The sequence below is a fragment of the Ranitomeya variabilis genome, chromosome 8, assembly GCF_051348905.1.
Source record: "Ranitomeya variabilis isolate aRanVar5 chromosome 8, aRanVar5.hap1, whole genome shotgun sequence".
In the NCBI taxonomy this organism is placed as follows: Eukaryota; Metazoa; Chordata; class Amphibia; order Anura; family Dendrobatidae; genus Ranitomeya; species Ranitomeya variabilis.
In genome coordinates this window covers 204561639-204587703 of record NC_135239.1, presented here as the reverse complement: position 1 = coordinate 204587703, position 26065 = coordinate 204561639, and the positions used below count along the sequence as shown (strand labels likewise).

General features: G+C 44.6%; 1 protein-coding gene and 1 long non-coding RNA gene across 5 annotated transcripts in view; one reads left to right on the top strand and one right to left on the bottom strand.

The window, feature by feature from the left end:
• The window catches only part of LOC143787560 (uncharacterized), a 131168-nt gene extending 106143 nt beyond the window's left edge, over positions 1-25025 (top strand). The window contains exons 6-8 of the long non-coding RNA XR_013218396.1: positions 19519-19616; positions 22394-22546; positions 24898-25025. This is a non-coding gene — a long non-coding RNA (uncharacterized LOC143787560). The remainder of the gene's footprint in view (positions 1-19518; positions 19617-22393; positions 22547-24897) is intronic.
• The window catches only part of LOC143787556 (laminin subunit beta-1-like), a 64616-nt gene that overhangs the window by 20248 nt on the left and 18303 nt on the right, over positions 1-26065 (bottom strand). For all 4 annotated transcript variants that reach the window (XM_077276407.1, XM_077276404.1, XM_077276406.1 and 1 more), the window contains exons 2-18: positions 24966-25069; positions 12563-12738; positions 10700-10823; positions 9076-9149; positions 8817-9005; positions 8676-8739; positions 8182-8384; positions 7905-8025; positions 7511-7699; positions 7251-7430; positions 6997-7109; positions 6832-6911; positions 6592-6748; positions 3855-4007; positions 2020-2181; positions 1543-1664; positions 685-805 (exon numbers count right to left, since the gene is read on the bottom strand). In XM_077276407.1, the coding sequence (XP_077132522.1) occupies positions 685-805; positions 1543-1664; positions 2020-2181; positions 3855-4007; positions 6592-6748; positions 6832-6911; positions 6997-7109; positions 7251-7430; positions 7511-7699; positions 7905-8025; positions 8182-8384; positions 8676-8739; positions 8817-9005; positions 9076-9149; positions 10700-10823; positions 12563-12738; positions 24966-25020 (2283 nt within the window). In that variant the 5' untranslated portion in view covers positions 25021-25069. The remainder of the gene's footprint in view (positions 1-684; positions 806-1542; positions 1665-2019; positions 2182-3854; positions 4008-6591; positions 6749-6831; positions 6912-6996; positions 7110-7250; positions 7431-7510; positions 7700-7904; positions 8026-8181; positions 8385-8675; positions 8740-8816; positions 9006-9075; positions 9150-10699; positions 10824-12562; positions 12739-24965; positions 25070-26065) is intronic.

Genomic DNA, 26065 nt, shown 5'->3' with positions numbered 1-26065 from the left:
TGATTAACCATTTAAATGCCGCTATCAATCTCTGACAGCGGCATTTAATGGGCGCGATTAACTGGCGCGATAACTACAGCGCCCACCCATCACCATTCATTGCCACCATCTTGCTCCTCCCATGAAGCCCAGCCGTAGATCATCATTTCTTCTACATACCGCCATATTGTGATATTACAGAATATATTGCAAGCGATCAGGTTTAAGTTCCCTGAGGGTGCTAAAAAAAATAAAATAAAAATAAAGAAAAAAGTTTTAAAAAATATGAAAGTTTCTAACACCCCTCCTCCCTTTGTTCCAGTTTAAAAATAAGGAAAAAAAATAATGAATAAAAAGATATTTGGCATCGCCGCCTCCATAAAAGTCAGATTTATGAAGATATAAAATCAATTAACTTTTATGGTTGATGTGATGGGAAGAAAAAAAAAAAAATTTAATAAAAAAAATGATATGTTTGGTAGCGGTATAGGCCAGGATGGACAGTCGCTAGGTACGAGTGCCCCCCGCTATGGCGGACTCTTCCTCAGGGAGGCCTAGGTGAGAATGCCCCTATACAGATCGGAGGCTGACGACCCCTAACAGGACGTGTGGACATTATGGCGGTCCCGTACAGGACTGCTCCTCGCTGGGTATTTCTGACTATATGACGGTAAAACTTCCCCCCCATATACAGTGTAAAATTACCGAGTCCATCAGGATAAAGTTTCCGGGATGACGGTTCGCCGCTTCGAAGCGCTGGAGTCGGATGGTTACATCGTACCGGTTGTTTGGCTCAAAGCAGAAGGGTTTGGGGAGAACGATATACCTAGATATAGAGAAGAAATGATCAATCACTGTGATAAATGAAGAGAAACAAGTCTGTTTCCATTCACTGACAGCAAGCAGAGATCTTAAAATGGGGTAGAGCTATAACAATATGTTTTCCAGAGCAACCAATCACAGCACAGCTTTCATTTCTCAAGAGCAGAATATGAAATGAAAGCTGCACCATGATTGGTTGCTATGAACAAACATGGCCGTTCAGTAAATCTCACTAGAGCGGTGCATAGCTTTAAGTAAACATTGCCCATAGCAACCAATCACAGCACAGCTTTCATTTCTCAAGAGCAGAATTTGAATTGAAAGCTGCACCGTGATTGGTTGCTATGGGCAAACATGGCCGTTCAATTAACCTGTTATATTAGCGTGGCACATAGCTTTCCTATAAAATGTTTTTATTTGTTTTTTCTCCAGATAACCCCTCCCCGTGGACTCCCCAGGACAGGGTGCTCTAAGGTGTTCTTCTATGGCGCTGTGAAATCGATGATGAGCCCATGACCGCACCCGACCTCATGTTTTACGCCAATTATTGGTCATTCATGGATGATTTAGTCCCGCCCCCAACCCGCAAATGCCCCAATCACTTCAGGATCTGAGCCATTTGTGGGTGTGGCTTGTGGAAACTCCACCCCTTTGACACACAAAAATAGGACTGTTCCATTAAATCCAGGACTGTCGGCAAAAACGTTCTGGAAATATCTTCCTATTTGGATCATTTCTTACCTTTCAGAATGGGGTAATTTTTCCTTGTACGTTTGCTCAAAAGGCAGCACGTTTCCGCAGCGCGGGCTCATGGGGAGCAGCTGTGACGTCACGCTGATAACGGCTTCCCAATCTTCCGCCGTCTTCAGGTTAAAAAAAAAATATATAAATTATATAGATGTCCTCGGATCAGAGCTCGGATCATTGACTCCAGCTTATCTACATTGACTACAGGAGCCAGCGGTAGTCTAGGACCCCGCTGATGCTTTACACTGCAGCGCTGCTTTAATTTGACCACATTGATGATCAGTTTTGCCCTGATTGCATTGTCCTGTCCGACCCTCGTCCATAGGGGGCAGAAGAGATATAAGATGACGCCGCCGTAGAAAGAGCTTTACAAGTGACAACCGCATGTGGGACACAGAACTGTGCTTCATGCGGTTGTCACTTCCCTTCCCCCACTCCTGGCGGCTCACACACGGTGCATTACCCAAATACCTCCGGCTCGTATCGGATCATGAGGTCGTAGTCCATCGGGTACGGGACGTTGTCGACGTGAAACGAGAGTCCGGCTCCATCTCTGACTCTGGCAAACCCCGGCCCCGTCCAGGTGATCATGTGATCTGGCGAGTGTTCGCGGCGGATTATCTCTTTGTCTGGCTGCAGGCGACATGAATGGGAGATGGATTTCATCAGAGTGGAGACGATGGCGGCACCCCCCGAACACGAGCGCACGACTGTCTGATATTCTGTGCACACAGGACACCGAGGATTTACAGGCAATTACACCAGGGCGTTGGCTGCACACCTGGAGGCCGGAGGTTTCACCCTGCAGCTCACCGAGGACACGCCGTCATACACAGTGACTGCACCAGCAGAATAGTGAGTGCAGCTCTGGGGTATAATACAGGAGGTAACTCAGGATCAGTAATGTAATGTATGTACACAGTGACTGCACCAGCAGAATAGTGAGTGCAGCTCAGGAGTATAATACAGGATGTAACTCAGGATCAGTAATGTAATGTATGTACACAGTGACTGCACCAGCAGAATAGTGAGTGCAGCTCTGGGGTATAATACAGGATGTAACTCAGGATCAGTAATGTAATGTATGTACACAGTGACTGCACCAGCAGAATAGTGAGTGCAGCTCAGGAGTATAATACAGGATGTAACTCAGGATCAGTAATGTAATGTATGTACACAGTGACTGCACCAGCAGAATAGTGAGTGCAGCTCTGGGGTATAATACAGGATGTAACTCAGGATCATTAATGTAATGTATGTACACAGTGACTGCACCAGCAGAATAGTGAGTGCAGCTCTGGGGTATAATACAGGATGTAACTCAGGATCAGTAATGTAATGTATGTACACAGTGACTGCACCAGAATAGTGAGTGCAGCTCTGGGGTATAATACAGGATGTAACTCAGGATCAGTAATGTAATGTATGTACACAGTGACTGCACCAGCAGAATAGTGAGTGCAGCTCTGGGGTATAATACAGGATGTAACTCAGGATCATTAATGTAATGTATGTACACAGTGACTGCACCAGCAGAATAGTGAGTGCAGCTCTGGGGTATAATACAGGATGTAACTCAGGATCAGTAATGTAATGTATGTACACAGTGACTGCACCAGAATAGTGAGTGCAGCTCTGGGGTATAATACAGGATGTAACTCAGGATCAGTAATGTAATGTATGTACACAGTGACTGCACCAGCAGAATAGTGAGTGCAGCTCTGGAGTATAATACAGGAGGTAACTCAGGATCAGTAATGTAATGTATGTACACAGTGACTGTACCAGCAGAATAGTGAGTGCAGCTCTGGTGTATAATACAGGAGGTTACTCAGGATCAGTAATGTAGTGTATGTACACAGTGACTGCACCAGCAGAATAGCGAGTGCAGCTCTGGTGTATAATACAGGAGGTTACTCAGGATCAGTAATGTAATGTATGTACACAGTGACTGCACCAGCAGAATAGTGAGCGCAGCTCTGCAGTATAATACAGGAGGTTACTCAGGATCAGCTGACTACTATTTATGAATTAAAAGTGCACCTTATGGTGAACAAAGGGTAAAATGTTGCACAATTCATGGATAACAGTAACCAAATCTGACCATGGATTTAGGGGATACAGTTATATTTTGCCTGATATTGGAGGAATTCTCCAGGTACACCGCTACACCTGGTGCAGAGACAGAGGCGCCTTGGATCCCCGTATCAGACGTCGCCCCTTAGGCCTTGCACTGGGGTATCACTGTGTGGTTTCTGGGGTTGTAAGGTGGGCGCCATCATATGTTAGGATATAGATAGCGGTACCTTCTGCTGTAGCTGGCGGGCTCTGCGGTGGGACGACCTCTGCTGCAGGACGCGGATCGTCCTCCGATGGCGACGCAGTCTCACTTTCTTTCCATTCTGAATACCATTGAAGTATTCCACACAGTCTGTTGGAGCTTCTGGTTTCAGTTCACCCTAAAATACATAAAAGTGATGAAATATACATCCGTATGGAGCCATGATACCCCTATAGCTGCAGGAAGCACAGGCAAGAGCCCCTGCCTGACCGAGGCGGTGTCAGGAACTGCAGCATGTAACTGAATGGAGATGCAATACCAGGCACGACAGTTGGGGGTGCTATTTCAGGAAAAAAAAAACATTTCTTCTTATCTCGATCCAACCTTTTACATTTTCTCCCAGACCGCCCCATTCAGTACCATAAGGTCTTTTGACCTAAACTTGTTGTTTTAGTACATTTACTTTTTCACACTCTGGAACTGAAACCCCCGGCTAAAACAAACAGGCTCAATGCTTGCACGAAACAGACATGTGCCCAGACAAAACCCGGGATCTTAGAAGAAACTTGGAGGATTAGTGTGCAGACAGCAAAATGTAAGTCATGGAAAATGTGCAGGTGTCCAAAATATTTACAAAAGTATGTGCCCCCCTCCACAACCCCCTCCAGGAGCTCTACTCACCTCCCATCCTACACCCATAGACATTAATCTGGAGTCGCCCCTCTGTGGATACAACGGTTCCCGCTCTTCTGGGAAGGATTTCTACAAGATTTTGGAGGCGTCTGTGGGAATTTGTGAGGTCAGATCCTGATATTGGGGAGAGGCCGGGATCACAATCTCCGTTATTGGTGTTGGATCGGGCTCGGGTCTGTCTTGTTTATGGACCTTCTGCATGGGGGACAGAGAAGGGTCTTCCCCAAACTGCTCCCACAAAGCTGAAGCTACAATTGTCCACAATGTCTTGTGCCGAATATTAAGATTTATTTTTACTGGAATAAAGGGCCCAAGGCCGACCCCTGATAACAGCCCATAGCATTATTCTCCTCCACCATCTGTACAGGGGCACAATGCAGTCAGGGGGTAACGTCCTCCTGGAATCGCCACACCCAGACTCCTCCATCAGATGCAGATAGAGAAGTGCGATCCGTCACTGCACAGAACACGTCTCCTCCAGAGTCCAGTGGTGGCGGCTTTACACCACTCCATCCAACGCTTGTGCTTGGTGATGTACGGTTGAATGCAGCTGCTTGCCATGAAGCTCCTGGTGGGGGCGCTGTGGTCACTGAATGTTATACACCGGTGGTTAGAGGGCCAAATGAGAATCCCTAATTCAGTGATGAGGACGAGTGTCCAGCGCTTTTGATATGAGAGCTGCATCTTCTCATCACCGTGGACGAGGCCCGAGATGTAGGAATGCAGAGATCCTTTCATGCAATCACAGGTTAATATCGAGTCTGAGGAATTTAAATGGGGCACAGAGGGCAGGAGGGAAGGTTCGCTCCCTGGCACCCGGCCACCTATTTAGTCACATTTCTTTCCTCTAACAATGGCCCCTTTAGGAATCCGGGGCAGGTGAGACGTCTCCATCTCACTAATCGGACGGCGAGATAAATTTAAGCTTCCAACGCGGCATAGCTGGTAACTCAGAGGGATGATTGAGATCACCCAGCACAATGGTGCCATTTTTTTATTGTGGCAAACACAAGAATAGTTCTGTCTTATATGCAAATGTGTATTAATGGTTGCTAATTACTTAGCGAATCGCCACCTGTTAACCCCTCGTTGCTCCAATATTCTGTGCTGAATAATTTCTTAATAAATCTTTAAATCAGACACAAAGATCAGTTTCTAAGATACAGAGATCCAAATCCCCTGCACAGATGTGTGTTACCCCTCACTGTGTCGCCCACTCTCTCTGCTCCTCTGCAGCGGACACCCCTCATGCTTAGGTAGTGTCCATTCATGTAGTTGGCGTCCACACCGATACTACAACCTTTTTTGTAACTCTGTTATTGGGTTCTCTTTTGGTTGTTCTGCATTATTGGACTCTGCTGCAAAATCAGCTCTGCTACTTCACTGAGTCAAACCTGCTATTCTGTTTTGCAATATTGGATACAGCTCTGTTACTTGCAATGCAGTTTTCCTCTGCCAGATCTGCAAACTCAGCCGTAATAGGTCAACTCTGCCTCTGAACCTCCTTAGCAACTCAACTCAGCTATTCCAGTTGTTCAAAGCTGAATTAACCCTGCTACTCCGCCAGCCCAGCTCTGCGTCTTAACCTCATGTTCAACTCAGATCTGCTACACCGGGTCTTCATCGCTGAGTCTAATCATCTTCCTTGTGGATTACAAATCTGCTACGCCTGTTGTCATAGCTTTAAACTCTGCTTCATCGATTTCCGTGGTACCATTTCTTCTCCTCTTGTTGCCATCCTGCCACATCTGCTTCTGTTTTTCCAACTGGATGATTTTTCTGCACCAATTCAATCTGTTCCTGCTGGCCATCTGGACCAAGGGCTTGGAGGATCCACGTCTTTAGGTGACCCATAACTACACGCAGTTTAATAAAATTCTCTGTACCTGCAGCCACCACTAGAGGGAGCTCACTGCTTACTGTGCTATTATTGACTGTATGCAGTAAGCTCATAAGCGCCCTCTAGTGGTGGCTGCAGGAAGCCAAAACATGTAATTTTCAATAGAGAGCAGCCATGTTTTTCCTAATCCAGGGAAACCTCTCTACATTTGGATGGTGCAAATTCTCACCGGTATTTGTGGATCTGTGGGGGAAAGCTCCTTTGCGTTTTCTGCTTCATATGTATAAAAATCCAGAGGCATGCAGAAATACCCGGGTTGCACGTCGTCACACTGCCGACCTATAATGTAGGAACGACAGTCGCACTGTCCGTCCCCGAAGGAGCACCTGTAGGGAGACATGGGGTAGACGGTTTAGTTTGGGTACATTGTGAATTTGGCATTAATTTGAGTTAAAAAATACAGACTCACCGGTTGTTATATGCGCCACCAAAATCACAATTGCAAGGCCGGCAGCCCATCATGTCGTTACTCAGACCCCAAAACTCGGGCTGTAACCAAAAGATTGAACCAACTGTGAGAAAATACCCTACGTATAAATCTTCACGTCGATGATAAAATCCGCAGGTCGCTCACCAGACACTGGTTACAGAATCGCCCCGTCACAAACCGCTTACAGTAACAGTCACCGCTTATCTGGTCACACGGGGGGCTTCCCGCTATGATGCCCCGGGGGTCACATCTACATGCTGGAGAAAAGAAGGGAAGGAAGACAATGAAAGGTCGTAAGTGACGGAAAATATGGGAACCATCATGGGCCGAGGTCTTGTTGCCAACTTCCCGATAGTAGAGCAAATAGCTGAGTGCAGCAGATCATGCATCAGTCTTACGTTGGCAGCCATCAGGGTCATTTTTGCTGAGTCCGAAGAAGTTCTCTTTGCAGCTGTCGCATCGCTCTCCCTTCACGTTTTCCTTACAGCGACACTGACCCGCGATCATCCCCAAGTTGACGTTAGTGTGACTGTCACAGACTCCACCGTCCAGGGAGCCCACCGGGTCACAGTCACAAGCTGCACATGGAAAGGCCAAACTTTAGCTCCAAGGCTCTGATTGCCATGCCGGAAGCTGCGGATGTAGAATTTGGACTCACGGATGCAGGCGGTATCTGCCCGGATGTCTGACCAGGGGTTCAGGTAGTAGAACGGCTTGCACTTCTCACAGTTGCGCCCCATCGTGTTGTGCAGGCAGTCGTCACACACTCCTCCGCTCATCTCTCCGGTAGCCAGGTAGACCGCCATGTCAAAGTGGCACTTTCTGGAGTGGTTGTTACAGTTGCATTCTGGCAGAAAGCAAAGTCAAGAATCAGCCATAGTACATTTTTGCGATCTAGAATCTCCCCCACCTTCCCAGCGGTTGCAAAACTAAAACTTCCAGCATGCTCCGAACGCTTGGCAGTAACAGAAGAGCCAACGCTTTGAGATCACTCTTGTAAATGGTGCCATTCTCCATGGCTGGAGGCCACAGGGTCCTACTGGGCATCTTACGTTTGCAGGTATGAGGGTCGTTGGGTTCTGCTGGCCTCCATGGAAGATCGTGGTAGAAATCCTGGCAGTGCTCGCAGTTCAGGCCGACGGTATGATGTTTGCATACACATCGGCCATGGATCTGTTAAGAAAATAGAGGATCATCAGTACACCTGTCTTTCACGCTTAGCTAAGGTTGCATATAATGTCCTAACTCAGTGGCCTGTTGGTGCCTCCATGGCACGTGTCCCGGTTGCCCCCTCTAAGCCCTCCATTATGAGACCTAAGTTATATTTACCATTCCCTCCACTCCTCCTTCTACACCTTCCACAGGAGAGCATTCCGAAGCATGGCCATAGCAGAAGCAGCTCCCGCGGACCACCAGCTCGTACACTGCAAAGTAGTATTTCTGCAGGACCTCCGCCCGCTGATCCAGCAGGTTATCGCCCAACGTGTGCAGTTTGGTGAAGTTTATCCTCAAGTTCGTGATCTGGAGAAGTTCTGAACAATAATAATGATATCAAGGACATATATAACTTATATCAAAGGTTAGCGGGTAATCGGGCGCTATAACCTAAGGGACCGGACCACCATCTAATGTGTATGAGGTCTCCCGACTCTTCCCCGACACATGATGACAGGAGATTAGCTAAGGGCCTTCTGAGATCCACACAAGGATTAGTCCTACTGTCGGCCTTGTGAAGACTCGATATCTACCACAATGGGCACGGTAATGGCGGGCATCACCCACCATAAATTAGTAACCCTCCGCCATCATCTGATCATACAGACCTTGGATCCCCACACTATAGGGATCTTCCACTTTAATGGCCGGATCCAGGACTTTGAAAATCACCTACAAACAAGAAGGAGGATAACAATGCGGATCCATTCACATTTCAGGACCCCCGGGTCACGGCCCCCTATACCAACCTCTCCTTCAGTGGACGGCTCGATGTCCGAGTATCTCTGGTCGCAGATGACGTCATCAATCCTCTGCAGAGCGTGGACCGGCACCCCGGGGAACATCTTGGTGCAGTTATACGAAAAGTAACGGTAAACTTTCCAGGTGCGGCCGAAATCCGCAGACCTTTCTATCAGCATGGCGGCAGGTCGGAACGTCTAGAGAAGAAAGGAGTAGTGACCAAGCAGGAGACAGAAATCTGGAAAAGACTTAGAAAAGTAAAATTACCTTAAATTTCATGATGAGATGGGTAAAGTGAAATTCTGCCTCCAGGTCCAGCCGTACACTGACCGCCTCCACCCCTAGAAACATGGGCACAAAACCGTTCAACCCATAACCAACGTCTATCATCCATCCACAAGAGAGGTGATGAATGTATGATTGTGGGGGGGTTGGCTTCCGAGACCCCCACTGATCACAATGGCCCGAAGTCCCCTGTGTCAATGGAGCAGCAGTAAGATATGCGACCAACATCCTATAGACAGGTCGGACCCCCAGCAACCATCAAATCCTGTAGATCAGTGATATATGTTACCTATGGGACAATCCCTCTACCCCCATAATATTGACAGCTACAGGACCCCCATAATAATGACAGTCACAGGACCCCAATAATAATGACAGTCACAGGACCCCATAATAATGACAGCTACAGAAACCCCATAATAGTGACAACTACAGGACCACTATAACAGTGACAGCTACAGGACCCCCATAATACTGACAGCTACAGGACCCCCATAATAGTGATAGACACAGGACCCCCATAATAGTGACAGTGAAAGGACCCCCATATTAGTGACAGCTACAGGACCCCCATAATAGTGACAGTCAAAGGACCCCCATGATAATGACAGCTACAGGACCCCCATAATAGTGACAGTCAAAGGACCCCCATAATAATGACAGCTACAGGACCCCCATAATAGTCACAGTCAAAGGACCCCCATAATACTGACAGCTACAGGACCCCCATAATAGTGACGGCCAGAGATTCACCATAATAAGAATGATGGGTGACAACCCTTGTGCTGCCGTCATGGGTGACACATTAGTTTCTGAGTGGCATTTTGGGGGTATAGTGCCCCTCTGGGGGTCCGGCCGTGCTGACGCTGTGCACTTTACCGTTCTGGCCCCCGGGATCTTTTCTCTTTTCCTGAATTACAAGTGACTGGAAGGGTCGGAGACGTGGCCGAGGGCCAGGAGACTGCGGCCGCCCGCTCGCCGTCATTCATTCCTCAATCCCATTTGTGCCTGTTGTGCTTCTGTGCTGGCAACAGTTTAACGATATGTAAATGTATGCAAATGAGCTTTTAATAGGGAGATTTACTGCAATTAAGTCCAATATGGAACAATGGGGAGCCATGTCTGGGTCACGCTGGATTATGCAGCATTCACTGGTCGGTGGAAGGAAAACTGGGGAGAAGCACAGACGGCCATTGTCTTCATAACAGCTGTGGGACTACAAGGCCAAAGATACCCTGCCAGCCTTTACCATAGAGATACCCTGCAATTACCAACTTCAGGGCCCCTGTTTCAGATTTTACATTGGGGATCCTGGAGCTTCAAGTTATAGGTGAGGAGTGACTCACAAAATCTGTTCCCCCCAACTAGTATTCACTATTTATTATACTGCATTGGGCCCCTCAAGCACCAGGGTCCCAGTGTATCCGCCACCTTAGTATCTCCATTACCACTGTGTATACTTTGGTGTCTGGGTGACCAAATGGTTCATAACAGCAAAGCGTCTGCCTATAGCTAAAACCTCCAATAGGAGCAGCAGCTCTGAAGCACAAAATTCTGCTTTACCAAGTGAAACACCATTTGGGAGAAGCATCTGCCATTTTCTTACCGTTTTCTGACTGCCACCATGTCTTCTCTTCATCTCGTCCCGTCAGATAAATCACATTCTGAATTCTGTGGCTCCCTCGCTGGTACGGGACACGGGAGTCACAGATAAAACACTTCTCAGCTTCCTGTAATAATGGTTTAATGGAATCAGTGGTCAGCTGTTGAGAAACTACAAACTTACTTCAATTTCAAAGACTCTAGTCTGAAGTACAATACCATACATGACCTGTGCATATGTGTGGCTATATCTGAAAAAATAAAAAATTCTGCTCTTTAAGGAGACCTGTCAAAGTGACCAGTTTTTGGTCTTATTTTATTCCCGCTGCTCACCCGATTATTGCATTTTTTGTCTTTTTTACATCTAACATACGGTTCCAGAGATATTGGCCTTTTCATGTTGTGGGGTGTGGCTCAGGATCCTCGGGGGCGTGTCTTTATAGCTCATGAACAACGCCCCCTTGTAAAGACAATAAAAAAGCCCATAACTCTGGAACCGTATGTCGGATTTTAATAAAACAAAATCTGTAATGCTCAGGAGAACAGCAGGAATAACATATGATTAAAAAATTGACACTTTTGACAAGTTCTCTTTAAACATGTCTACTCTAACATTATACACCAGGAAAGACTATAAGAGATCCATGTGGAGCAAACACCTCGCCTCAACTCTTGGTGGCATCAGTGATTGTCTTTCTTCAGGTATCGGCAGCAGAAACAGAGCCATATTGTTAGGACAGGGACTCTGTGCCCAGATAAAGTGTTGGCCCGGTTCCTTGGCATTTTTCTGTTATCTCTCTGATTAACTGGAGAATTTGTCTTCAAGGACAGGAATATAATAAGGTTGTGTGTTCATACTGGGATAACGGACAGAAGCCTTGAGAAGGAAGCGGAGCCGAAGGACAGTGATGTAAGACAGGCCATAGACATCACATTTTTGCCCGTCAGTAATAGACATTTAACTCCTTCCAATTTTTCACTTTAGTTTTTATTCCTTCCCTTCTTCAAAGAGACATAACAGTTTTTATTTTTACGTGCGAGGGTTTGATTTTTTTACGGGACCAGCTGTACTTTTCAATTAAAAAATCCAATAGGGGTGAATTGGTGAGAAAAAAAAAAGTTTTATTTGGAAATTTTGTTTTTACGGCAAACCCAAACTTTTTTTTTTATTTAATAGGGGAAATATATATATATATATATATATATATATATAAAAAATAAAAATTGTTTTGCGAGACCCGACACATTTTTTCCATCAATAAACCTTTACGAGGGCTCGAGTTTTTTTTTTTTTTGCACAGAGTTATTATTTGTACAATGTCGGGGTACATAGGACATTGATTGTTTTTTATTTTTTATTGCATTTTTGTTTTTCAGGAGTTGCGGTAACCGAAAAAAATACCAAATCCGGCGTTTTAATTTTTCTTACTGGTTAATTAATTTTCTATTTTGATAGATATGACTTTTACGGATGTAAAATACAGCCACCAACTGCTGGGTATAATGCGGGCTCAGTTTCTGAGCCTGCTCCTTAAATGTAGACCAAATGTAGAAAGTACTATATTCGGGATAGGGTTAAAATTATTAAAATTTGTATTTATAGGTGGAGAACAAAGCAGATACCTTTTTCGGAACAGGTAATGATTATAAAGAGCGTCTCTTGCTGTGGAGGACTGTCAGGATTGTTCAGTACATGGACAGTCCATTGATTTCAGTGAGCACCTTGTAATACCTTATTTCTCCTGTGGTCGTGCTGCAGGAAAATTGAGCACTTTCCAGTTTCGATTGCAGATGATCGCTGGTGATCGCAGCACAGAAATGAAACAATTTCTTTCAAATTTTTTTTCTTACACAAAATACATCTTACCGAAAGATGGCTGACGATGCAGTACTCCTGAGGGGTCTCTACTCCACACGTGGAGGAGGCGGTGAGGCTCCCGGCCCGTCCAATGAGAAGATTTCCTGTAGCCGGATAACAACCTCCATCTGTGCATCCATGATGGATCAGGTCCGGTTCGTCAGCGGCCGCCTCCAGAAGATTTACTGCAATTAGACAGAATGATTATTTCATTGGCGCTTTTTTTGTCTAATTTTGGGGTTTTTTTCGCCTGTTTTTTTTTTCATTTGCGCCTTATTCTTCTTTTAATTGCTTTTTATTACAGTCAGTTTTATGTGCGTTCACTTGTTTGTCATTATGGGCAGTTTGAGGTTTGAGCTATTTTCGGCTGATTTGTTGATTGTGACTTTTTAGAAAGCAGCATTTTTTGCGCAAATGTCCTCTGATCCACCCCCTGGAGAAATTTTTATCTACCTTTTTTTTTTTTTTTTTCACAAAAATAATGCAACATTTTGCCATTTTTTTCTTTAAAAAGTCGCAAAACCCCCAGAAATTGACAGCATTTTTTATTTTTCGCAAAATTTAAAGAACATTTTTGAAGAATTTGGTAGAAAAATTCTCAGCTAATACACAAGACAAAAAGAAGTGACTTTAAAAAAAATGCAAATAATGAATCACATCCTTTTTTGCAACTTTTGCCATTTCCACAGCATGCCTGCAATATATGTGAAAAAAGCTAAATTGCATATAGTCTTGATTAAAAAAAAAATGATCTTACCTTCTTGTGTATACAGCACCTATGCAAACTTATGTCTCACCATGGTTACAGACCCAGTGTAGTCTGATCCTGCAGTTGTATTGCTTTTATTGCACTACCAACATTTCTTGAAAATTTACAGTAGAAGAGAAGGCAAAGAGTAACCCATAACTGCAGGATCTGACTACACTGTGTCTGCTACCACCGTGATATATAGCTCTGCACTCGGGCTGTATACATAGATAAAGCAAAACCAAAGAAAGGAGCAGGAGCATAAGTTGGGCACAGTATTATGGGCACCACATAGTCCTCCATACAGTGTTATGTGCACCACATAGTCCTCCATACAGTATTATGGTCACCACATAGTCCTCCATGCAGTATTATGGGCCCATATATTGCTGTATACAGTATTATGGGCCCCATATAGTCATCCATACAGTTTTATGGGCACCACATAGTTTTCCATACAGTATTATGGACACCACATAGTCCTCCATGCAGTATTATGGTCCCATATATTGCTCTATACAGTATTTGGGCCCCATGTATATGGCTCCATATAGTATAATGAGCCCCATATATTGCTCCATACAGCATAATGTCCCCATATATTGCTCCATACAGTATAATGAGCTCCATCTATTGCATCATGCAGAATAATGAGCCCCATATATTGCTCCATACAGCATAATGGGCTCCATGTATTGCTCCGTAGAGTATAATGATCCCCATATATTGCTCCATACAGTATAATGGGCCCCATATATTACTCCATACAGTATAATGCGCCCCATATATTACTCCATACAGTATAATGAGCTCCATATATTGCTCCATACAGAGAAGTGAGCCCATATATTGCTCCATACAGTATAATGGGGCCCCATATATTGCTCCATACAGTATAATGAGCCCATATATTGCTCCATACAGTATAATGGGCCAATATATTTACTCCATACAGTATAATGGGCCCCATATATTGCTCCATACGGTATAATGAGCTCCATACGGAATAATGAGCCCCATATAATGCTCCATACAGTATAATGGGGCCCCATATATTGCTCCATACAGTATAATGAGCCCCATATATTACTCCATACAGTATAATGGGCCCCATATAGTGCTCCATACATAAAAAGTAAAACAATCACTTCTCCCTGTTCTCCCGCTGCTTCGGTTTCTGCAGTCTCAGTCTTCAGACCCTCTGTACTTCTCAGTTCAGAGAGCGCACTGTAGTGACATCATCGTGCCCTCTGCGCTGAGATGTCTCAAAGCTCAGACATAAAGGGGGGTGACGGGAGAGGAAGCATCATATTGAAATCCAAGATGACGAAATAGTTGAAAATACGATGCAAGGTACGCTGGCATCGGGCCCCCAACTCACGGGCCCCATAGGAGCCACATGGTCTGCCACCATTGGCGGTACACTACTGGTACTTAGCTATCACTATTTTGATTAAAAAAAAGCGTAAAAGCGATCCCACTGTGACAAGGTGCACCCCTGGGGCAGATGTCTAAACAGTCGGGGCCCCCGTCCTGCTCGGCCTTCATCTACACTGAGCTCGGCTGGCACAAGATAAGGTTTTAATATTGGAGACAGGATAGGACAGTCCCGGGGGGCACACCTTGTCAGGGTGGGATGGCTTTTACACTTTTTTGATCAAAATAGTGACACCTAAGTGCCCCATGTAATTTACATGTACTATTACTTATTTACTTACTGCAGGATATTTGCTCATTTTGTTTTTTTTTCTTGGGGTTCATATACACAAAATAGGAGATTTTTAAACAATTTTTTTGTAGTAAATCTATGAGTTTTTCTATCTTAAAGGGGTATATTTCATTCTCATTGAATATTATTCTTTCTAATATGTATTCTATATCAATTCTTCACTTTTTTTTCAATACCTCTGCTTGCTGGAATTCACTAGGAACCTGTATTGTTTATTCCCGGGGATATGACAGTACTGAGCAGAGCACTTGTGGTCCAACATTGTATTTTTATCTACTAGATGAAAACAATGAAGGTTTCGATTAAATGACCGCAAGCCGTGATATTGAAAACCATGTGCAATTGATACAAAAAGGTTATTGGGAAATTATATAGTTTTTTTTCAAGATACAAAGAATAACTTTTATTTGATAAAACAAGAAATATCCCTTTAAATCATTTGGGTCCCCTATATCGAGGTAGCTGGGTACTAACCACTAATGGCCTCCATAACAGTGCCCAGAGTGGATTTCACCCAACTTTTCCTCTGTGGTTACCCATGCCGTTCAGGATCTGTAGAAGACATCACCTGGACGTGTCTTTCTTACTATTAATATTCTGCTGACTTCCTGACTATACAGAACTGGTTCTGCTTCTCCGATTATTGTCCTTTATTCACCTCTCACAATAATCCGGTCATGTAAGGCCACGCTGCTTATAAATGCGGCGCCGGCGCGGTCAGGACAACACCGCCCCTTTTTGGCTCAGGACAGTGAGGAATTGTCAAGATTGTTTCCAAAAAGTGAGGACAGCCCTATCATGTTTGGGACTAATGGCTTAGACTGCCTAAAAGTCATTAATAGATGTATACATCTGTATGTAGTGATCTACTCTTAGTGGTGGCTGTATAAGGCTGGTTTCACATTTGCGTTTTTTGCCGCTGCGTTTTAGCGCAAAAAACGCATGCGTTTTTTTCCCTATATTTAACATTGAAAACGCATGCGTTTCTTTTGTATGCATTTTGCCGCGTTTGACGACGCATGCGTCGTTTCTATGCTTGCGTTTAGTTGCAGAAATGCAACATGTAGTAATTTCTAGAGGCGTTTTTTTGCCGCAAAAAAACGTATTGATGTCTATGTAAACGCATGCGTTTTTAAGCACATGCGTTTGGTTGCGTTTTAAACGCATGCGTTTCAATAGAAAAAAACAAGAATACACACTGATAAGCCACCCCCCACCATCAAGGTGATAAAGGGATCCAAACCCTAACCCTAGGGATCCTAACCCTAACCCTAGGGATCCTAACCCTAACCCTAACCCTAGGGATCCTAACTAGGGTTGAGCGACGCTTCCTTTTTTGAGGTCGAGTCGGGTTTCGCGAAACCCGACTTTCTCAAAAGTCGAGTCGAGTGAAATCGGCCGATCTTCTTGAAAAGTCGGGGTCGGGGGATCGGCCGAAACACGAAACCCAATGCAAGTCATTGGGAAATCTATATATTTTTATATTTACTTCAGCGCGATATAGCAGAAAAGCCGGTAATTCAATTGCCGGCTTTTCATTTCTCCTGCCTAAACCTGACATGATATGAGACATGGTTTACATACAGTAAACCATGTCATATCCCCCTTTTTTTTGCATATTCCACACGGTTAGTAGTGTGTATAAGTAGTGTATATATAGTGTATATGTAGTGTGTGTGCAAAATTTCGGCGCTGTAGCGCCCCCTGCTGGATGTCCTCATATGACCTCGAGCCTGGTAACTTTTCTGAATATTTTCCCACGTTCGAGGGACATCCAGCAGGGGGCGCATCACCGCGAATGAAGGTAAATACAGGTCATTGACCTACATTACCTTCATTCCCCGGGGTTTTACAGGCACGAGCACAGCTGCATTAGCAGAGCTCCTGCCTGTAAAATATTTTAACCCCTTCAGATGGATTTACATCGTGGGACGTGACAGATAATCGGAAGGTATGTATATTGTTGGTTTATTATTTTTCCTTTGTTACAGAGTGAGGGTCTTCAGGTGGATTGAGAGAGTAATAAAATATTACAACAACCTGTGTGTTTATTTCATTAAAATACTTTTTAATAATGTGTGTGTTTTTTTAACCCTTTCATTCAATTGGATTAATAATGGATAGGTGTCATAATTGACGCCTCTCCATTATTAATCTGGCTTAATGTCACCTTACAATAGCAAGGTGACATTAACCCTTCATTACCCCATATGCCACTGCTACACGGGAGTGGGAAGAGAGTGGCCAAGTGCCAGAATAGGCGCATCTTCCAGATGTGCCTTTTCTGGGGTGGCTGGGGGCAGATGTTTGTAGCCAGGGGGGGCCAATAACCATGGACCCTCTCCTGGCTATTAATATCTGCCCTCAGTCACTGGCTTTACCACTCTGGCGGAGAAAATTGCGCGGGAGCCCACGCCAATTTTTTCCGCGATTTAACCCTTAAATTTAATAGCTACAGCGCCGAAATTTTGCACATACACACTACTAACATTAGTAGTTTGAAATATGCAAAAAAAAAAAGGGGGATATGACATGGTTTACTGTATGTAAACCATGTCTCATATGTCGGGTTTAGGCAGGAGAAATGAAAAGCCGGCAATTGAATTACCGGCTTTTCTGCTATATCGCGCTGAAGTAAATATAAATATATGTGTCTCAATGACATATATATATATATATATATATAACGAAACCCGACTTTGGAGCGAAGATCACCGACCGCCGACCCGATCCCACAGTGAGATCGGGTCGGGTTTCACGAAACCCGACTTTGCCAAAAGTCGGCGACTTTGGAAATTGGCCAATCTGTTTCGCTCAACCCTAACCCTAACCCTAACCCTAGGGATCCTAACCCTACCCCTAACCCCAACCCTAGCTATTTCTATTTATAGTGGATTTTCTAGATGATTTTGATGATTGGCAGCTGTCACACACTTCTCAGCATGTGTTTCAAAAACGCAAACGCAGGAAAAAAACGAATCAAAACGCCGCGTTTTTTTTTTTACCGCATGAGAAAACGCATGCATCTAAAAAATGCAGCGTTTGCACGCGTTTACATGCGTTTTTTTCACCACCTGCGTTTGCGTTGTAAACGCAAATGTGAAACTAGCCTAAATCTGTATGTAGTGAGCTCCCCCTAGTGGTGGCAATATAAATCTGTATGTAATGAGCTCCCCCTAGTGGTGGCTGTATAAATCTATATGTATTGAGCTCCTCCTAGTGGTGGCTGTATAAAACTATATGTATTGAGCTCCTCCTAGTGGTGACTGTATAAATCTGTATGTAGTGAGCTCCCCCTTGTGGTGGCTGTATAAATCTATATGTATTGAGCTCCTCCTAGTGGTGGCTGTATAAAACTATATGTATTGAGCTCCTCCTAGTGGTGACTGTATAAATCTGTATGTAGTGAGCTCCCCCTAGTGGTGACTGTATAAATCTGTATGTAGTGAGCTCCTCCTAGTGGTGGCTGTATAAATCTATATGTATTGAGCTCCTCCTAGTGGTGACTGTATAAATCTGTATGCAGTGAGCTCCCCCTAGTCGTGGCTATATAAATCTGTATGTAGTGAGCTCCCCCTAGTGGTGACTGTATACATCTGTATGTGGTGAGCTCCCCCTAGTGGTGGCTGTATAATCTGTATGTAGTGAGCTCCCCCTAGTGGTGACTGTATAAATCTGTATGTAGTGAGCTCCTCCTAGTGGTGGCTGTATAAATCTATATGTATTGAGCTCCTCCTAGTGGTGACTGTATAAATCTGTATGTAGTGAGCTCCCCCTTGTGGTGGCTGTATAAATCTATATGTATTGAGCTCCTCCTAGTGGTGACTGTATAAATCTGTATGTAGTGAGCTCCCCCTAGTGGTGGCTATATAAATCTGTATGTAGTGAGCTCCCCCTAGTGGTGGCTGTATAAATCTGTATGCAGTGAGCTCCCTCTAGTGGTGGCTATATAAATCTGTATGTAGTGAGCTCCCCCTAGTGGTGGCTGTATAAATCTATATGTATTGAGCTCCTCCTAGTGGTGACTGTATAAATCTGTATGTAGTGAGCTCCCCCTAGTGGTGGCTGTATAAATCTGTATGTAGTGAGCTCCCCCTAGTGGTGGCTGTATAAATCTGTATGTAGTGAGCTCCCCCTAGTGGTGGCTGTATAAATCTGTATATAGTGTGCTCCCCCTAGTAGTGGGTGTATAAATCTGTATGTAGTGAGCTCCCTCTAGTGGTGACTGTATAAATCTGTATGTAGTGAGCTCCCCCTAGTGGTGACTGTATAAATCTGTATGTAGTGAGCTCCCTCTAGTGGTGGCTCTATAAACCTGTATGCAATGAGTTTCCCATAGTGTTGGCTGCATCCTCTGTGAAAAAAAAAACAGCTCTGCTCTCCAAAGAGGTATATCATCAAGCTGTTATTTTTGGGAATAGAGTCGGAGCCTATTAGAATTCTGTGAATACCCTCAGGGGAATATACTTCTTTTTCTGTCATTCACAGGTTGCCCGTTTCAGCGCTTCCGCCGTATCCATAGGCTATAAGCCCCTGTATATGAACCGCTACTATGTCCGCTAGACTGAGCAGAAGATATGCGGAGGGTAAGTCCATGTTAATCGAATGTCCTGGCCGCATCAGTACATCTGACTGACTCCTCATTGTGCTGCACAGAAGCCCCTCGCCAGCTCGCCGCTGCCCTATTCTTCTCGCTCCTCAGACCTAATCATACGGCAGCGTTCGGTCCGGTGCCACCCGGAGACCTTGTGAGCTCCACTAGTCATGGCTACCAGCCTGCAGATACAGAGGCATAAAGGGCCTCAAAGAATGCCACGCCGCACCCAGAACCGTGGACGGCACATTTCAGGGGTTAATCTTCATACCTCCTTACCTTTTTAGAGAAGTGTTAATCACGACCGTGGAATGGGAAGAATGTTAAGAGCTTACATTGGCCGAGCTAAACATTACCTAGTGCTAGGAGCGGCAGCAAATACAACCCCCAAGAAGAGCGATGGGCCCATGTGACAAAGAGGAAAGGTTCCCTGTCATTCAGGGGTTAATCGCTTCCAGATCACGGGCCTCACCGGCAGGACAGAACCCTCGTGATGACCCGGGGTTCAGCTATCAGTACTTACAGGGCACCATATGTATCCTAGAGCAGCGGGCGATGGTGGTCACATAACTTCTGCAGGATTGGAGTAAAATATTATAAAAAAGAAATAAATTCTCAAATATAGGAAGTGCACTGCTAGCGATTCACTATAGATAGAAATAGGGATATTTAAGTCCCGCCCTCAACCTCAGCCCCGCCCAGGAAATCATCGATCAGCAGCGATCACTTTTCTATAACTTACACACATTACTGCTGGCAGAAAATAGATATATACAGGACTGTGCAAACGTTTTAGGCTGCTGTGGTCTAAATGCTGCTAATTAAGAAGCTTTCAAAAATCAAAATGTTAAAAAGTTTATTTTTATCAATTAACAAAATGCAAAGAGAATGAACAAAAGAAAAATGTAAATCAGATCAATATTCAGTGACCGCCCTCGGGCTTCAACAGTATCAATTCTAGTAGGTACACTGGTCACTTGCACATAGGTGTCTGAGTCATCAATTTTACCAAACAGGTGGTAATGTTCATCATGTTCATCTGTAGCAGAAACAGCTGTGTAGGAGGCTGAAAAACGGGTGAGAAACAGCTAAACTATTCCACAAGGGTGAGGTTGTGGAAGACAGTTCCATGTCACACGTCACGGGAAAGCATAGCAATAAAACACAAGGTAGTTATACTGCATCAGCAAGCTGTCTCTCAGGTAAAGATTTCAAGCAGATTGGGGTTTTAAGATCTACTTAAGCTCTTTTGAGGAAGCGCCAAGAAATGGGCAACACTGAGATCCACAGACACAGGTGGTCAGCCATAGAAACTTAGTGCCGCAGATGATGGACACGTCATGCTTACTTCCCTTCAAAATCAGATGTCCAGCAGCTCCATCAGCTCAGAACTGGCAGCAACCAGTGAGACTTAGCTACACCTATCTACTGTTCAGAGAAGCCTGGCCTGAAGGAATCTTCATGGAAGAAATAGGCCAAAAAAATCAACATAGAAACAAGACAAAGTGACTCAATTATGGACAAAAATATAGGAACTGCGGGGTAGAAAAATGTCAGCATTGTCTCTGATCTGATGAGTTAAAATGTAGAATATCTGGCTGTAACCAAAGGCCTGGAGAGCGGCACAATCTGCAGAAACAGTGAAGCATGGTGGAGGGTCCTGTAAGTTTCTGGCTGCTTTTCAGTAAATGGAGTTGTGGATTTGGTCAGGATTAATGGTGTCCACATTGCTGAGAATTATGTGCAGATTCTTATTCATCATGTAAAAACATCAGGAGGCTTCTGATTGGCTCCGAACAACGACCCCCAACATCCAGCCAATGTCATTAATAACGAGGAGTCCTGGAGGTGATGATCCGGCCCCCGCAGAGCCCTGATCTCACATCATCCAGTCTGTCTGTGATCAGAAGACACAGAAGGACCTGCACAAGCCTCATACACAGAAGATCTGGGGTCAGGTCTCCAAGATGTTTGGAACAACCTCCTGCCGAGATCCTTCAAAAACTGAGTGCAAGTGACGAGAAGAAGTGATGGAGGCGACGAGATGGGATTCAGATAATAAACTAACAACACTTAATCTTGGAAGCTTCTTTCCTTGCAGTATTTTTTCACACCCGCCTAAAACTTTTGCACAGTAGTGGAAAACTCCATCCCAGGAAGGAATCAGAAGTCATCACTTTTGGGTGGGGTTTACATAAACTATGTCCTCTTTGTATCTGATAATTGTGCTATACTATAGACTGGTGTTTGCCCCTCGCCGTACATTCCTCAGAGATCTGCTGCCTAGAAATATTAGGGGCAATCATACATTGCAGAAGTAGAGGACCCCAAGACCCTACACCTTATATTTTTCATATGTCAGCTCTATGCATTAACTGGTTCCAGCTAGATGATAAAATAATGGCTGCCTCCAGCCACCACTAGGGGGAGCTCACTGTACAGACATACGCAGTTCCTTTACAATAAAGTTTTTAAACAAAGTAAAAATAACGCCTGTGCCACCAGCGGTAAGAACCACTGGACCCTAATACCCCACGTGACAGGCCGAACTGTAGCAGATAGCAGAATTTCGACGGCAGATTTGGCTTTGAACATAATGAACCGTTATAAGGAGAGAGCAGCGTTAGTATAAAGCATGGATCAATGCTTGCATCAGACTCCAGAGATCTGATATTCATAGCCAATTTCACCCCTGTCAGTATCCACAATGGTTGTCATCTCGAGCAAATGACCCTGAAGAATCTCTTAGTCGAGCCGCTTTATTTGCAGAGATTTGACGGATAAGTTCTACATTTGTGACATTCCGTGGCAGCATCCGATACTATGGAGACAATCAGGTTTCCAAGGCTACCGGATGTCCAAGAAGCATCAAATATTCCCGTCTGCCAGCTGGCACCGACAGCTGCTGCGCAATCTACCAAGGTATAGCAATAAAATCAATAAAATATACAAATGCTCCTTCCCCTTTAAGTATATGAAACAGGTTACAGTACCCCTGAACTTGCATCCCTGCCCCATTGGCATACAATATAAGTAATGCACCATCTGAACAAACCCACGCCTAATTTTTTTTTATGTAACAGATATACCTAAAAAAAGTCCTACCGTTTTGTGTATACAGCTCCTATGCAGACCTATGTGTTGCAATACTTCCACAGTGTGAACTCTTTGTTGTCTGATCCTGGAGTCACATATGACAATATAGGAGAGTAACCCTACATGTAAGGTTTGCTTGTTTGTAGTCTGCAACTATGGAGACACATAGGTCTGTATAGTGGCTGCATGTGATGAAGCGAGCAGAGAGATGAGAAGTGAGCAGAGTAGTGAGCAGTGAAGTGAGCAATGAAGCGAGCAGTGAAGTGAACAGAGAAGCGAGCAGAGAAGTAAGCGATGACGTGAGCAGAGAAGCGAGCAGAGAAGTGAGAACAGAAGTGAGCAATTAAGCGAGCAGAGACGTAAGTGTTGAAGTGAGCAGAGAAGTAATGAAGAGAGCAGAGAAGCGAGCAGTGAAGTGAACAGAGAAGTGAGCAAAGTAGTAAGCGATGACGTGCGCAAAGAAGCGAGCTATGAAACGAGCAGAGAAGTGAGAACAGAAGTAAGCAACTAAGCGAGCAGAGACATAAGTAATGAAGAGAGCAGAGAAGTGAGCAGAGTAGCGAGCAGAGAAGTATGCGATCATGTGAGCACAGAAGCAAGTGAATAAGCGATCAGAAAAGCAAGCGATGAAGCGAGCAGAGAAGTGAGAAGAGCAATTAGGTGAGCAGAGAAGCGAGCAGAGAAGTGAGAAGAGAGCAATTAGGTGAGCAGAGAAGCGAGCAATGGAGCGAGCAGAGAAGTGAGAAGAGAGCAATTAGGTCAGCAGAGAAGTGAGCGATGAAGCGAGCAGAGAAGTGAGAGATGAAGAGCAGAGAAGTGCACAATGAAGCGAGCAAGAGAAGTGATGAAGAGATCATAGAAGCGAGCCTTCATTCTTTTCCTATCCACTGCATTTTACAGAAATCACAAGACACATAGTCCATGTTCCAAAGCTAACAGTACAGCTGGCATTCTGACTTCCCGGCTGTGCCTTTAACCCCATCTGTGCTGAGTTTTAGCTGTCAATCACCTTGGTGAAAGCGATGGAAGACTGGCACCAAACCTGATCATAAGCCTCGGTGAGCGAAGAGGATATGGGCTGCATTTCTTAAAGGACTCAGCAGAAGGGACCTGTGTGATGACTGCACCACCGGCCGGGCTTTCCCTAGAGGGGCGTAACTTAGTGACTACCTGGCATAGAGCATCTGATGGTGAGAATAGGCTTGGTCTGATAGGGTAGTCACCAGAAGCCACTTCAGGGCAGTCCGGACCTTCAGCAGCTGACCCACGGGTGAAGGCAGAAATGTGATGCACAGGGGGGCGAAGACAGAGATGTTGTCCAAGGTCAAGATTGGCAGCACAAGTTCAAAATGAGTTAGCAAATTGGGTCGATAACAGGAGAGCAAAAACTAACATGCACCTTGACAGATTTCTAAAGACGGACTGAAACTAGGAACCTAAGTTCAGGCAAGGTGTGGAGGGAGGAGCTGCCTAATATACTCACTGCTGGCAGGGGATAGGCCAGGGAAGCAGAATTCTGCAGGACAGAGTTAAATTCCTGTAGGGTCTGACCGCTCCTCCATATAGCCAGGGGGAAACTCTCCAGCAACAGGGGAATGCAGCAGAGCTGGGAAAGCTGCAAGAGGCAGTTCAGTGCGCTGGCCTGACACTGGGAGGAGCAGAGTGGTGAACGCATAGAGTAGGACGACGCTGAGAAAGCATGCGCGTTACCGGCGTGACAACCTGCTTTCTCTTTTCCACTGTCTGTGCCGGGTATTGCCACTCAACTACTTGTATCTGAGCTGCAATACCCGATGTAGCCCATAGATAGGAGTGGTGCTATTTCTGGAAAAGAGATACCAGTGCTATTTTTTCATGTCCCCATTTAATGAGACCTTAAATATAAAATAGAAAACAGTCCCCTCTACCAATATTTATTTTCTGTTACTCCTCCTGAAAATTGTGAATAATGTTCAGATAAATGAACGTTGACATTCTGGGACCAGAGTGTAGATGTCACAGTCCATGAGCAGCTCGTGCACTTCCACGTTGATGAACAAACATGGGTCCATGTATGGTCCATTGGGCACAAGAACAGCATATTGGCCAAAAATTAAACTGTTCTAACGTATAAGGACACGTTCCAACGAGTCAGGGAATAGTAACTTCCAACTTTCAATATATTAATTCCTTTCCAGGAGGAGTAACGGGGGAACAACACAACTCCAAGAACAGATGCTTCAGAGTCAGAAACCAGGAAGCTTACCCAAAATCAAGAGCGACACGAATCTCTGACGCCATTTTTTTCTCCAGTGCGTCATCTGCAAGTTGATGTGTCGCGATTTACTTCCAATGTCTAGTGAATTCCACCTGAAAAAAAAAAATAATGTTGAACTGGAATAGAGAGACGCAAAAACATAAAATATACTTCTATGCGCCTCCGAGAACGCTGTCCGACAACCAATGTGGTTGCTAACACTACTTTTAAGAAAGGTGTCAGTTAACTTTTGAAGACTTCTTCCTCACCGCCATGTTTTTTTTCCACAGTCTTTAGGCCAATCCCCGCCACTCTTTGATTGTTATCACTGCCACAAAAAATGGAACTTTGTAATCAGTGTGGATTAAAAATCTTCCGTTTTGTGTATACAGCTCCCGTGCACACCAATGTTTCTCTAGGATAACAGACTACAAGCAGAGTCACGTGTTATTCTGCTCCCTCTTGTTATTGATAATAACCTTCAGACAGTAAAAGAAGAGGCAGAGAAGAGAATAAGTAACACATGACTGCAGGATCTGACTACGCAGCAGTAGTTTGTAGTCTGTTACCATGGAGACATTGTTTGAAATTTTAAAATTAAAGTCGGTTCACTTTTTACTTTAGATCCATCGAAGTAGAGATTATGTATCGAGTACAGTAATGAGGGCACAAAGCTTGGGACTTATTTTACCAACAAAAGCCCCCAATGTAGCTCAGTAATGCCCACTATAATGCAAATCAGTGTAGCCCCCCTCCCAGATAAAAAAAAAAATCTGCTCATGAATTCCCCAGGGCCAAAACAGACACCATGGAAGGGCTATGAAATATCATGCTAAGCGCTCTGCAGAGTGAAGTCATCAAATGGGGTGAATGAATTAGTTTGCCACACGCAGTAAGCGGCCCCTGCCCCTCATTGTCAGGGTCCTCCCTCCCAGCAGGTCACGGGCCACTCAGACGCTCATCACACAGTGATCATTTTTATTCTAAGAGAATTTTATGGTCTTGTGGTCCAGAGAGGCCAGACTTACCGACCCCGTCATTCCCGATAGGACTTCATAACATAACAAGGTCCACCTTTCACCACATGGTAAATTAAGGGTTAAAATAAT